General features: G+C 40.0%; 1 protein-coding gene across 3 annotated transcripts in view; it reads left to right on the forward strand.

The window, feature by feature from the left end:
- The window catches only part of ttc7a (tetratricopeptide repeat domain 7A), a 43721-nt gene extending 36755 nt beyond the window's left edge, over nucleotides 1–6966 (forward strand). For all 3 annotated transcript variants that reach the window (XM_061837657.1, XM_061837656.1, XM_061837658.1), the window contains one exon: nucleotides 5817–6966. In XM_061837657.1, coding sequence (XP_061693641.1) covers nucleotides 5817–6035 — 219 coding nt within the window. In that variant the 3' untranslated portion in view covers nucleotides 6036–6966. The remainder of the gene's footprint in view (nucleotides 1–5816) is intronic.
- Nucleotides 6967–14388: the final 7422 nt, after the last annotated feature.

Genomic DNA, 14388 nt, shown 5'->3' on the forward strand with positions numbered 1-14388 from the left:
AACCTCCTTGAAGTCTTGACACCCTTTGCACAATGGTCATTGCACTGGACTATGACTCTAATGGCCATTCTAACTGGTCTAAATGATAGAAGTCTCTGCATCCTTTGCACAACTGTGGGTCGTCCCCACTCCCGAAAAAAAAAAAAAAAAACATTTCCCTTTCTATTGACTGTTTGTCTACTGTATTTCATGCTCAGCATGTATGTTAAACTAGGGCAGCTCCAACTACAGGTAACACATTTCTTATGTGCTGTTTACATTCTTGGCCAACAAAGGTGATTCCGATTCTGATTCTGTTGTTTACATCAATGCTAAACTATAATCATAATGTAGAATGTGCCTTTCGATGAAAAAGCAAAGCTTCTGACCAATTTGTATGCAAGGTAGAGCCCTCACTCAGTCCATTAAAAAATTATTGGAACCGCCAGCTTCCTTACAAATATCCACACTTTACTTTTAATTCTTGCCAGCATCCGCTCTCTTCGGCAAGATGCTTCTTCCTTTAGTCTTCATCTATCATTTTGTAGTTTAAGAAATGTGACCAAGTACATTAGATTCAATATACAGCAGGAAATGCCTACTGTACAGGCTCTCTGTTGAAGATGTCCAAATATAGAACTGCTATTTCACCTGGACATTGCATTCTATCTGCATAGCCGACACTTCCCGCGATACAGAACCCAAACATATCGAAGCGGGGTTGGTCTTTTCGAGAAAGAGTTTGTGTGTTCCAAGAATGGGTGTGAAATGGGGCCTTCCTTTTGCAGGTGTCCGAAATTGTAATTTGTTTTGTCTTTAGTTTTGTTTTTTGAAATGTTCAGTGTGCGTGTGTGTGTGTGTGTGTGTGTGTGTGTTTTCTAAAATTTTAAAGGTTTGTCTTTTTTTTTTTTTTTTGCTTTCTGAAATGTTAGTGTTTTGTCTTTGGGTTTTGTATTTTCTGAAATGTTTAAGTGTTTTACAATTTGCTATATTGTTTTGCACTTCAAGGACTCCATAGGCGAGGACTTTGTGTGCTTTCTAATCCCAAATTCATTGCCAAAGGCGAACAGCTTGACAAAAAGTGTGACTGTATCAAAAATAGCATGTTCTAGACTCCAAAGACTATTTTTATTGACTCAGAGCCATGGCGATCTCTCACATTACACTCAGTAGACAATAAATAGAACCATCATGACATGGCCGCTTCACCAATACCTCACATTCAACATGGTCGCCACATAGGCAATAGGATCCAGTTATGTTGTATACAAAAAGAAATATTCCACTATATTTTTGGACACATTGTTCTGTCCCTATGATCGGTTCGATCTAATATCTGTTTTATGAGGGTCTCCTTTATCAAGATTCCACAGTAGTTCCTCTATTTTTTCAGTTTCCACTGAGACAGGGAGATTTATAGGGCAGTCAGTTCTAATGGAGGGGAATGGCAATTGTAAGGATCTGGACTACAGACCTAAATGGGCTTAACAACCAGGTCAGACCAAGTCCCAAATGACAAGTCTTATGGGGTTTTTACAGTACAAACTGGTTGTTATGTTCTCAAAAGGATTTATGGAGATGGATAACCAGTGAACTTACAGGTGTCTCTTGGGTACCTGAGGGAAGAATGATGATCTGAGAAATCTTGTACAGGAAAAGCAGCACATTGATCCAGTGGTCAGTGCTGTAAAGATAATATATGGATAATTTTAATGGATTAAAATATTATGATCGAGTTTTATTGTCACTCCTTTATACATACTGTAGTATATGGAACATAAACTGGTGAAACTGCTTTTCCAAGAGGCCACTGTCAAAAAAACAAAAAAATAATCATCCATGGCCTTGAATATTTCTACAAGTTCGAGTCTGTCAACATGATTGACAATAGCAATATTCATTATTCAGTATTCAGCTGTTTGTATTCATAAAGAGCTGTGGATGACATTGATTGATTTGTTTCTCCTGAGAAAAATGTAACCAGAAGATTTTGGAAAATCGGTCCAAATAGGTTTAGATTCCCCCCCTAAATGAATAAAACCATGATTTTGAAAATGCATTTTGGGTTTGGGTCTGTGTTTGTGCAATACTAAAATTTGATTGGTGACCTGAGACATATCGGTGCGACAAAAATGGCCACAATGCAAATATATTTCGTGGTACTGTTTCAAAGTTTGGATCTCTGTAGTTAAATGCATTCTGTCAAACTACTTGGATTATTATCAGTGTACACCATACAGAGTTACATTTGTTATTTCAACGTATTTAATAAGGAATTATTTCATCGACATAAGGATAGCATTTGGCTTGAATCTGAAATCGAAACTAATTCCTTCAATGACAATAACAAAAGACAACCAGGAATGTCTTCTTGCTGAATGTTGATTTTCTATTGTCCCTGGGAATGTAAATATGCTTCATTAAGCGGCGTGTATTTTTATCACCTTGAAAGAGGGATGGAAAGGCAACGAGCCACTCAGCTTCGCTCAGCTCACTTCGGTGGCGCTTTTACGAGACACGAATCTGCACCGCCAAGCTTGATGCGATCTACTGAGGTAAAAATGGAGACAGATGGCTTGTAGCGGTTCAAGCACAACCAACTGATCCCAGTTTTACTTTCTCTGATGCCAGAACCAAGCAGTCCCAATGTTCTTCATCTGACTTTTCTTGCAATCTGTTCTCTCTCCAATAAGCTGCCCAGTTTTATTGGGCCATTTTTGGAGCAGAAAATGTTGTTTTCCCATGACATCTGCCCCGCTCATCACTCTCTAGAGAGTCTTCTTCACTCCTGAAAATCGAGTGTACCGATCTGCTAGACGCCTTTTAGTGGTTTTGTTTTCTGACTGTAAGATACTGTACATTGTGTGCATAATTATTAGGCTAGTCTCATTAGTCTTGATGACTATTTAGAGGTGTTAGTTGATCGAGCAGTGTCTTGCATAAAAATCATTTTTAAAAAAATCTCTTTTTCAAAGATGCAGACTTCTTCCTGTACAAGTACCTGAGGAAAACGTCTACAAAAACATGATCTTGAGTTCATTTTGGGCTCATCCTCAACCCGAGACGGTCCAACTAGCTCATCATTATTAATACCAGCCCATACCAGTATGCCACCTCCATTTTGCTGGTATCTGGGTCAAAGTGGAGCTCTGTGCACATTGGTGATCCAGTCAATCTCATTTCATCAGTCCCTAAAATCTTTGCGAAATCTGTCTTCAGATATTTCTTGCTTCAGTCTGTGTGCTTCATCTTATGTGTGTGTTCTTTCTCTCTGAACACTGAACATTTAGTGCATCGAGGTATCCAAGGTGTGTTGCAGTTCTCTTTTGGAGCTCATTTTTCCAAAAGAAAATAAGATGCTAATAATTACGCACACCTTTAAATAGGGTGTCGCTCTCTTTAGGCAAAAGCTGCATTCGTTTCAGGTGGGGTGCACCCTGAACTGGTCACCACCCAATCATAGAGCACATGTAATTAAATAACCATTCACTTGCTCATTCAACTTTAAGGGTGACTTAGTGTCTTCACTTAACATACCATACATGTTTTTAGGATGTGGGAGTAAACTGGAGTACCAGCAGCAAACCCCACGCAGTCATGGGGGGAACATGCAGACTCCACACGGGGGAGGCCAGATTTGAACCCCCGTCCTCAGAACTGTGAGGCAAAAGTGCTCAACGTGCCGTCTGTTAATGTTTCAACTGAGCTAAAATGTGATAGCAATGGGACATGCAGCTTCTCCAGAGAAATAAGTCCCATCCAAATCTAAGAAATTAGAACAACGGGTCACTTTTAAAAGGACTTACTGTACATGTACTGGTAAACCCGCACAGTTGATCCTGCAAAAGCTTTTCCTCAAAGCAGCAGTAAGGAAAGGTGAACAATCAAAAGTAAACACGGCGGGTGTGCGGGCTCTCATTGAAAGTTTCATGAGAGCGACGTAAATTTCACCATTAAGAGTTTGTGAGCAGACATTTGCCTAACAAGACTCCTCTCTCTGACTGCACAAGCAACAGATGTCAAAGTAAAGGGCATGATAAGAACAAGATTATCTGATATTGGCTTTGTCCGTTGTGAGGATTGTGATACTATAGTGTTTTGTGAGAGATACAATGACCGCTTTTGGTCAGTTGCATTGTATACTTTCAATGTTTTCTTTGTTCTTTTCTTACTGCACCGACAGATTACCGCATCTGTCTCACAGTTCTGAGGTTCTGGGGTCAAATCCGCCTTCGGCTGTGTGGAGTTTGCATGTTCTCCTCAGGCCTGTGTGGGTTTTCTCCGGGCTCTCCAGTTTCCGCCCACATCCCTATAACATGCATGGTATTTTAAGTGAAAACTCTAAATTGCCCCTAGGTGTGATTGTGAGTGCGACTGTTGTCTGTCTCCATGTGCCCCGCAATTGGCTGGCGACCACTCCGGGATGTAACCTGCCTCCTGCCCATTGATAGGTGGGATAGGTTATAGGACTCCCGTGACCCTTTCGAGGATATGCGGCTCAGAAAGTGGATGGATGGATGGATGGATGGATTGATGGATGGATGGATGGATGGATGGATGGATGGATGGATGGATGGATGGATGGATGGATGGATGGAAAATCATGTAGTAGTACTAAAATTTGAATTCGAATGTAAAGAATTAAACTGTTTGTGTCTCATGATTCATTTTGGTTTGTTCTGGTGTGCATCTGGTGTGCATCAGGTGGCAGTATAATACAACCATGCTGACAAACCAAGAAGAGTTGAACTTAACTACTGTAACTTGTAATGTTTGAGTCATTTTTCGAACAGTATTAAGCATAATTGCCTGTATTTCTATATTGTCTATCTACATGTGTTGCTCCACTGATCATGTTCAAATATCCATTCCTAAAACCATAATGACACCATCCAAGGCATTACCCGTCATTTTTTTGCATTAACTAAGCATAGACTTAATGGCTAAATAATCCATCCATTTTCTTCACCGTTTATCCTCACGAGGGTCACGGGGAGTGCTGGAGGCTATCCCAGCTGTCACCGGGCAGGAGGCGGGGTAGACCCTGAACTGGTGGCCACCCAACCGCAGGACACATCGAGACAAACAGCCGCGCTCACAATCACACCGAGGGGCAATGTAGAGTGTCCAATTAATGTTGCATGTTTTTGGGATGTGGGAGGAAACCGGAGTGCTCTGAGGCAGGCATGGGGAGAACATGCAAACTCCACACACGCAGATCCGGGATTGAACCCGGGACCTCAGAATTGTGAGGCCAACGCTTTCCAGCTGATCCACCGTGCCGCCCATGACAAATAAGGTTGTTACAAATATGCAACATGTACCAGTAATTCTCTTTTATGTTTTAGTTTGTTCGACAGTCAACTTCATCTGGAAGGAGCATTTAATAGCTAGGAGCCTGTTTTTTTTATTGATTGATTGATTGTAGTAGTGGCCTTAAAGAGTTTTTATTATTATTTTTTCTAATTTGCTGACACTAAGAGAAGACACATCACAATGACAAACTATCTCACACTTTGGTACAATTGAAGGTTGGTTTAAAGGTTTATAGTATTTGTGGCTTCGGCATTTAAATGTAACAACAGGCCTATATATATATATATATATATATATTTTTTTTTTTTTTTAGCTATGAGCAGCCAGAAATTAGAAACAGGTCTGAGTATGATGCAGTACAGTTCTACACCACTGAAATCCGCATCCACAACCATAAGCATACTTTGTTTATGAATGAATACCACATTAATTGTGTGAAATGAATGAATGAAATGTTTTTTTTTCCATCATGTTGTTGTTTGTTGAGATATAAATAGTGTAATGTTCAATTATGTGTGCAGGGCCGGCTCCTGGTGAAAACAGGGCATGCACACCTCGGGGAGAAGGTCCTACGCGATGCGGTTCAGGTCCACAGTACGTCACATGACGCGTGGAGTGGACTGGGAGAGGCGCTGCAGTTTCTGGGATCCAGTCAGGCCCCCGACTGTTTCCTCACAGCTCTGGAGCTGGAAGCTTCCTGTCCCGTCCGACCCTTCACGATCATCCCCAGGGAGCTCTGAGGTGCCTGGACTGGACTGTAGGTTTCCAACAACCAAACAGATTCTACGCTCGTGCAACCAAAGACATTCGGGTGGACATCAAGGCTACTTGTTTACATTCTAAAACCAAAACATTGGTAAGATCTTCATTCACTGTTATTCAAAGTCTTCGCGACAAAAATATTTCGCTTTCTACAATATATTATACTATATTCATGGATTTTACGACTGACATCTCAAAAACATTCAATTCTTACATAAAAATTAGCCTCAGAAGTCATGTGAGTGCTTTACCTTTAAATAATCTCATACAAACAATGTATGCAGTAACACAAAACATTACCTACTGGGATAGATTCTAATCTGTGAAAATTGAGTCAGATGAATTAAATTCCGTTGCAACTTTCTTTTTACGCACTTTTAATCTTTTCTGGTTGTTCTTTTAAGTATTTAAAGTTGAGTTTTAGTAGTTGAATATCTAGTAAATTTTGAAAGTAATGAACAATTGTGTTTTTTTTTAATTGTGATTACAATATCAACAAAATTAATAGGGATTTTTCTTTTTTTTCTGCATAATCGTCCAGGCCTGCGGACTTGTGATGCATGTTTGCAATAAAGTGTGACAATGAAAGCAGTACGTACTCCCTATTGTAGGCAACTCGTAATGCATTAAACACAAAAATGAGCTCAATACATGTGGCGGCAGAATTTATGTTCATGTTTTGTGTCGACTATATAGCATATTTTGCATAAGTTGTCAGGAACAAGAAGAGACGATGTACCCATGAAGATTATGTTGATTGACATATCTTTCATACACTCACAAAGCCACCCTTGTATATTTTTCATCAGGCGTTTTCAGTTATCAACATGTCATTAAAGCGCATATTCATATATGTACTACTGTAAGGTACACTTTTAGGGTGTTGGTTGCCCTGTTTGTAATAAAGAGAAGACAAAAACTTCGCTCACAATGCGCATGTGGTGTTATTTGCTTCTGATCTAAATCCCCTCCCCATTATAAATATGAACAGCTTTTAAAATCACTGCCGGATGCTGCGCCTTCACCTGCCTTGTCAGTTGTGAGTAATGGGCCTCAGTTCCCCTCCGAGTGTCGAACCGCATTAATGCGAACACTGGGACTTGCTTACTGGCTTATGTAATAGTGCCAGCACAGTTTTCTGCCTCTGAACATCCCCCACCTCCCTCTCTCCTCCTCTCGCACTCTCTCCAGGCCAGCCTGATGTGATGTGGCTTGGTTGCCTAGCAGCCACCCCCTTGTTTGAGTTACTGGGGAAAGCGGAGAGGGATCCGCTCTCCTTAACGACGCACTCACACGCGTGCACGCGTACGAAGCATTTGATGAGTGCGTTTTGATTTTTCAAGTTGGTCAGTGTGCGTTTTTTATTTGTTTGCCGAGGTATGATGCCGCTGTCCTCAATACCCGAGCCACGTTTTGATCGATTCACCCTGAAGGCGGAGTACCTGTCTTTGTTGTCAAAAAGCACCCGTTTTCAAAGATGATCCCTTCCCTGTCGTGATGCTCGAATTCCTCTTTCATTTTTATGTCTGAAAAAAAAAAAAAATCAAAAACATTATAACCACCCACTCACCCCCAGCATGAAAACCCCCAATTTGTACATACTTCTGATGATGTAATCCTTATCGATCACGGTCACGTCTTTTTCCTGCCATCTGGGGGGCGCGCGGGGGGGGGGTATCTATTTTGAGCTTTTCCTTCTTTGCTTGCCAGCGAGCTTCCCCTTGTTTCCAGGCTTCCTCTCATTACCACTGTGTGACACCCACGCTGGGGCTTTGGAAAATGAATGGTCCATCCCTGTGGGTGCAGGAGTGAAATATTACAATCTGTGTCTGCCAAGCACACACAAACATACACACAAATACAAAAATGTATGTATGTACTACACACGGGTTCAATGATTAGAAAACATCTAATTAAAGAGGGTCAATTCGGGGTATGCATTGTTCACCATCACACAAAAAAAAGTTGCTTCACAAACACACTTTTCTAATAATAAACAATTCCTCTTCTCCATAAATGTTTACACTGATAAAAGAATATAAAATGTCTGGATTTTGTTTAAAAACCTGTCTGTGGTTAACATCTCTCTTTTAAAGTTTAACTGGGGAATTTTTTTTAAATATAAATGTAAATTGGACAGAGTTTGCACTACACACAAACTAAGATGATTTACTTGAATTGTAATATTTTTGTTGCCTCAATTTATTACATGGAAAAGGGCTAGGAAATGGGAAACAACTCTCAGAATGATGTGCAACAGTTCTATAGCACTGGAAACTTTAACCATGTAATGTAACAATATTATTCAACAGATACCTATCTGGTGATGTCAGACTTTAAACCTTTATACAACATTATTATTTTATTTAGACAGGAATATTTCATTCAGCTGCAGGATATTATGATAACATGTACTTTAATATGGTGGATGGTTAGTGTATGACATTAAACATGAGTTTACTGGGGTTATATATAAATGTTGTTGTATTTGACTATTGTGAATAGTACATTTTTTCAAATTTGTAATGCTTTTCTTGTAAATAGTGTAGTATACCATGAATATATTAAGAAGACGATGCTTCTGGCTTCAATAGTTTTGCAGAAAGTTATATTGTTTGAATTTGTGGATAAGGCATTTTGAATGATGCACAGTACAACGACAGTACATTTGTATTAAAACTGATTATTGAGCTTTAACAACTTTTTAAAATACGTCCATCAACATTCCCTTTCACAGATTGTGTAATTTCACAAATCCTAAATTTATGTTAATTCTTCAAACTTTCTAAACACAGTATCCCAATTAATTACAGTACCTCCAAGTGATTAATTCGGGCTGCACGGTGGACAATTGGTTAGCGTTGTTTTTCTGTTTTGTTTCATTTTGTTTTGTTTGTTTGTTTTTTTTGTCCTGTTTGTCTGTTAGGTCAAGCAAAATGGGAGATCTGCCTTTCTTTCATGCTGGAACAGTTTTACTGTAGCACAGTGAAGTTTTCACATCTACTCTGGACTTCCTGTGCAGGTTTATTCTGTGTACTCTAGTGTCCTCCCACATTCTGAAAACTTTCATGGGAGGTTAATTGAAGACTCTAAAGTGTTAGTAAGCGTGAATGGTTGTTTGGTTACATGTGCCCAGCGATTGGCTGGCAACCAGTTCCAGAGTCAGATGGGATTGGCTTCAGCACACCCGCAACCCAATTAGTGGTTCAGCAGATGGATGGACAGTTCATTAACACAGAAGGAGATGAATCAAAATATCCAAGATGAAAAGTTATTGAATGCTACTTAAAAATAAATAAATAAATAAATAAATAAATACATAAATAAATATATAAATAAATATATATATAAATACTAATAATTTTTAATGCCAATAGTTGTGTAAATGCCCACCATTATGTGAGACTGGCTTAGTTCAGGATGGACCCTATCACCCAAAAAACTGGGACACGCTCAAGCTTGTCCGCAAAGCAAATGAGGAAAAATGAATGGACAGATGCCCACCATTAATGGTTTGTCTTACATTGTTTATTTTTTTTTTTTTTTTAAGTTTTAAAGTTTCAATGCTACCGTGTCACCATGTGCATTATGTATGTATTTATTTATTGGGACATGCCAGGTGGGTTCTCATTTGTACAGGTGCATCCCTCCTATGATTCATGTTATGTGAGGCTAATGTACTGAGTCAGTCCCTTTTGTAGTACTCGTGCTTCAAGTGGGCATATATCACTTTAAGGACTGTGACACCCCGATTTCAGTCCCATTTACAGTAAGGGAACTATTCCATCATTATTGTTTCATTATATTAGATTTGTTTCAGCACGTTTTTCCTCCTCAGCGGTGCAGCCCTTGATTACAGTCTTGTATTCTCCTTCTCGGTCCGTTTAGCTATTTGTGCCCCTGCATTCCATCTACTTCTCCACCCAAATATTTTCTTTTGTCAGATCCTGTTCTGGGTAGTACACAGGGAGCTGGGGAAATCCCCTGCTGACTTTGGGTGAATTACGAACATTGCCTTGGACATGTTCCATGTCAATCCCAGATCACATATAGAGACCCCCGACCATTTATACTCATAATCACACCACCAATGAGGAGGTACTATCGTCATTTCGATTACACAGATAAGTCAGGGTGATGTACCACTACACCATCAGTGACTTCTACCCCAACGTATAATATGTAGAAAGTTCCTCCCATGACGTCCATTCTTCGCATTGTTGTTTTTTCAGCATTTATGCCTTAAATTCAATCATGTGTGTGCATGACTTTAAGTATTACCAGCAGATTGAGCGATGGTGCACCGTTTGAGACAAAACCACTCCCAAAATGAGAACATTTTACCATGGCAAGATGCCTGAAAATCTTTTTTGACAAAAGCTTATCACATTGGATCAAGACCTTTAAGAACTAATTTATGAAAGTGGAAAAATCACAATATGCTTCCTTATCAACATTAAAATAAGGTAGGACAGTGGATCACAGAATCCTTTATTGAAGAAGTAAAATGTTTAACCTCAAGAAGAAGTCAAGAATTCCAATGATCTGAAGATGGTAAGACTATACAATATACTGTAGAAGCGATTCAAGATGTTTTGGATTTAATGAAATGTATTACTCTTGATAGGTCAAGTCAGTGATGGGATTTCAACCCAATAGAGTATGCTTGTCACTGACTAAAGACAAAATGACAGACACTATAGACTCTCAAACCATTCAGCATGGGAAGGTGACTCCAGCAAGGAAAATCAAAATGTGGTGATGTCCATGGACTCCAGCTTTAAAGCACTCATTGATTGGATCCATCCATCCATTTTCTTAGTTGCTTATCCTCACAAGGGTTGTGGGTAGTGCTGGAGCCTATCCCAACTGTCAACAGGCAGGATGCAGGGTACAACCTGAACTGGTTGCCAGCCAATCGCAGGGCACATGGAGACAGACAACAGTCGCACTCACAATCACACCTAGGGGCAATTTAGCGTCTCCAATTCATGCATGTTTTTGTGATGTGGGAGGAAACCGGAGGGCCCGGAGAAAACCCACACAGGCATGGGGACAACATACAAACTCCACACAGGGGGAAACCAGCTGCTCCACCGTGCCACCTCCTTAATTGCAAGTATTCTAAATTCCATTTGTTTTAACCTTTATGTATGTCTACAATGGCCACAGTAGCTATGTTTTCAAGTAAATATTAAAGCATTGTTTCCTTCCTGGAAAAAATATTTCAGATCATGGACTGTATATACTGTATAAAGTAACTCAATGCTCATAAACGTCAGTAGCCACATGGGATTAAATAACAATTGAATCCAATAAAAGTCATGGCCACACTGCGGAGTGTAAGTGGTCTGGTATTCAGGCCACTGTTGTGTTTCGTGCCTGTTTTGCCAACCCACACTGACTACATAGACAAGGGCAGTGCATGTGCTGATTGCCAAGAAGGAAATAATAAAACATTTGTAATCTCCAAACAAGGAGTGGGACTTAATAACAAACTCAATCAATGACTTTTCAGTTTTTGGTCCATGGTCATTGTAGTGTTAATACCATGAGGATTTTCGAAAACACACTACATCGTGTAGTATTGATGTAGTATCACATATTTAGTGTCCCACTAGAGTCTATGGTAAACCTACAGTAAGTAATGGCGACGAGGGATTCAGTATTGTTGATGCAATAGTCAAAACAATTCTGCAGATCACTTCCGTCAGTCACATCTCTCCCCCTTGAATATCTTGAGCCCTCTTTGGTCCACATTGACATCACCTAAGCAATGAACCCCTTTGTTTAGCAAAGGTCCTCAAAAGAATCTCATTAAAGTCATTTGTTGTCGTTCTGTTCAACCTAGCTTTCAGCTGAGTCATTATCACCCTAGACACCAGAGGGAATTTGACCCAGACCAGAAAGGAACAGAATTGGTACTTCTGAACTAGCTAATTACAACTCTACTAAGATGAACAAACAGCAAATATCCATAGAGGAAACACACAGTATAATCAACATTAAAAGTAAATTGATACCTCATCGATCGCACAGTTGGATTGATTGACATTTGGTATGCCCAATCTTGCCCTCTTCTGACATGTAAAGGAATGGATGTGCACATAAAGCCATGTTCTAACAAGCTGGCTTCCTATTGACCGTCTGTCTCTTGCCTTCTCTCAGGGAGTTGCTGCAAGGCGAGAGGCTGGCTGTTTGAAAAGTACATTTTGGGGAAAGAAATCTACAGTATAAACCATCAAATGTTCTTTGATTAGATTCTTTGGATGGATGAACCCAAGCTTAACATGTGAATGATGGAAAGAGGAACATGTGAATGATCAAAATCTTACCACATATTTGGTCAATCAAACCAAACAAATAAAAAGGGAGCTCCCTCAAAAAACACATTGCTTGGATGGCAGCTTATGTTGTTCCAAATCCTAGATGTACAGTACCTTTAAGCATTAATGGTGCCTTCACAGATGTGCAAGTTACCCACGCACAACACCAACACACCCCAAAACCATCACAGATGTTGACTTTGAATGTTGCTGGTTACAAACCGGAGGATGGTGCTGTTCCTCTTTAGCCTGGAGTACATAATTTCCATGATTTACAAAAAAAAAACTCGAAATGTGGGGTCATCAGATCACAGCACACTTTTCCACTTTTACTTGAAATACTACCACTATTAAAAATACTGATGGTACACCATGTGTGGAACATTGTGTTCATTCTTGCCGCTAATGCAGTGTGGTGCAGTGCAGAGGTTGACACGGGAGTGGATTTTGACTCTTGCGTTTCTTCCCAATCCCAAGTAAATGTTTAAAAAAAAAAAAAACAATACTCCCCCTGATCCTATGCCAAAGTTTTTTTGTAGTCACTCGTTATCAAATCCTACACTTTTGTCATTTTTTTCTTTTTTTTTTTACTGAAGCTACCACTTTTTCGATACAAAAAATGCCCCTATGTTTCATTGTAGCGTGCTGCCCCAAAATGTGTGAGCTTTAAAGTCCTGTACGTAATGCAGAAGAAGAGAAGAGAGCTTATTTGACAGTCAAGAAGCAGGTGGGTGGCTGCCTCTGCAAGAGATGGAGGGTGTTAAGTCGTCACTATGAGGCATATGTCAGAGATCAGTGGTGGACTGTAGAGATGACTGAGGTAAGAAGGCAGGAAAAGCTCCAAAGGTTGAGAGAGCCAGATTACCGAGGCCTTGCCCTCTACGTAAAGAATGGCTGCTCATGGCTCGCGAACACAATGATAAGCATGCCTCTTCCTCATTTCAGTCTTCCTCTTACGTGTTCACCAGTGTAAAACAAAGTGGTCAGGATTCAAATGTCAGCCCAGACGTGGATGTGATAATGTGCTGCACTGCCCATGTGACAGCCATCCCAAATAAAGCACTTAAGTGATAGCACCAGGTCGCATCCTCATACTAGGTCCTCTTGTAGCACTCAGCCTTCCACTCACCATTTTGTCCATGCAATTATTTGATTCAACTTGAGCTCCATTTATTGCTGTGTTTTTTTTATCCTCACTAGTATCACAATTCCATACCCAAGTGGTTTATTAGCAATGTTTTTCCCTCTCTACTGCTTTCCACAACTGTATCTAGATTTCTATTAATTGTTTCCCCTCCAGTCCAAGCATTATCAACTAAATTAGACAATTATAGTACTGTAAAAATCTTGATAGAATTTGTATGCTAAGCATGTATTCCCATATCAATAAATTCAAAAAGAACATCTTCTTCTTCAGTCTGTTTATTGCTCCCCATTGCCCAGTATAATGAACGCCACTATTACTTCTTCTCATAGCTGCATTCTTTATGTCCCAACACAATTGGCTGCGTTGGTTTTACGAAAGAAAGAAAGAAAGAAAGAAAGAAAGAAAGAAAGAAAGAAGAAAGAAAGAAAGAAAGAAAGAAAGAAAGAAAGAAAGAAAGAAAGAAAGACTATGCCGAGTAGGTAGCGATCAGAATAGCTGTTTTATTGTGTGGCACTGCCTTGCCTCATAGTACTGAATGTGTTATCTGAGGGAGCAGCATGCCACACTAAGCTATGCGCATGTGACGCATGGCTGAGCAACATTCCTCCTTCTGAGTGCATCGCAGGGCAGAGATAGTAGGAAGGCATAGCTGCCTGACTGCCAACAACAGCGAGGAAGACAGAGGAGTGAGAGCAGTGCAGAGGAGAGATGAAGGGTGAGAGGCACACCGGGACAATGTAGTTAAGTGGAATAAAGTACCCTTTGTCGCAGATAAGATCATTCTGCTTTCCTGGATGCCATTACATATAAAGTGATTTCAGCTACAAATGCGGCTTGTTATGCTGCTGGCAGACCATG

This window comes from Syngnathoides biaculeatus, chromosome 12 (assembly GCF_019802595.1).
Source record: "Syngnathoides biaculeatus isolate LvHL_M chromosome 12, ASM1980259v1, whole genome shotgun sequence".
NCBI lineage: Eukaryota > Metazoa > Chordata > Actinopteri > Syngnathiformes > Syngnathidae > Syngnathoides > Syngnathoides biaculeatus.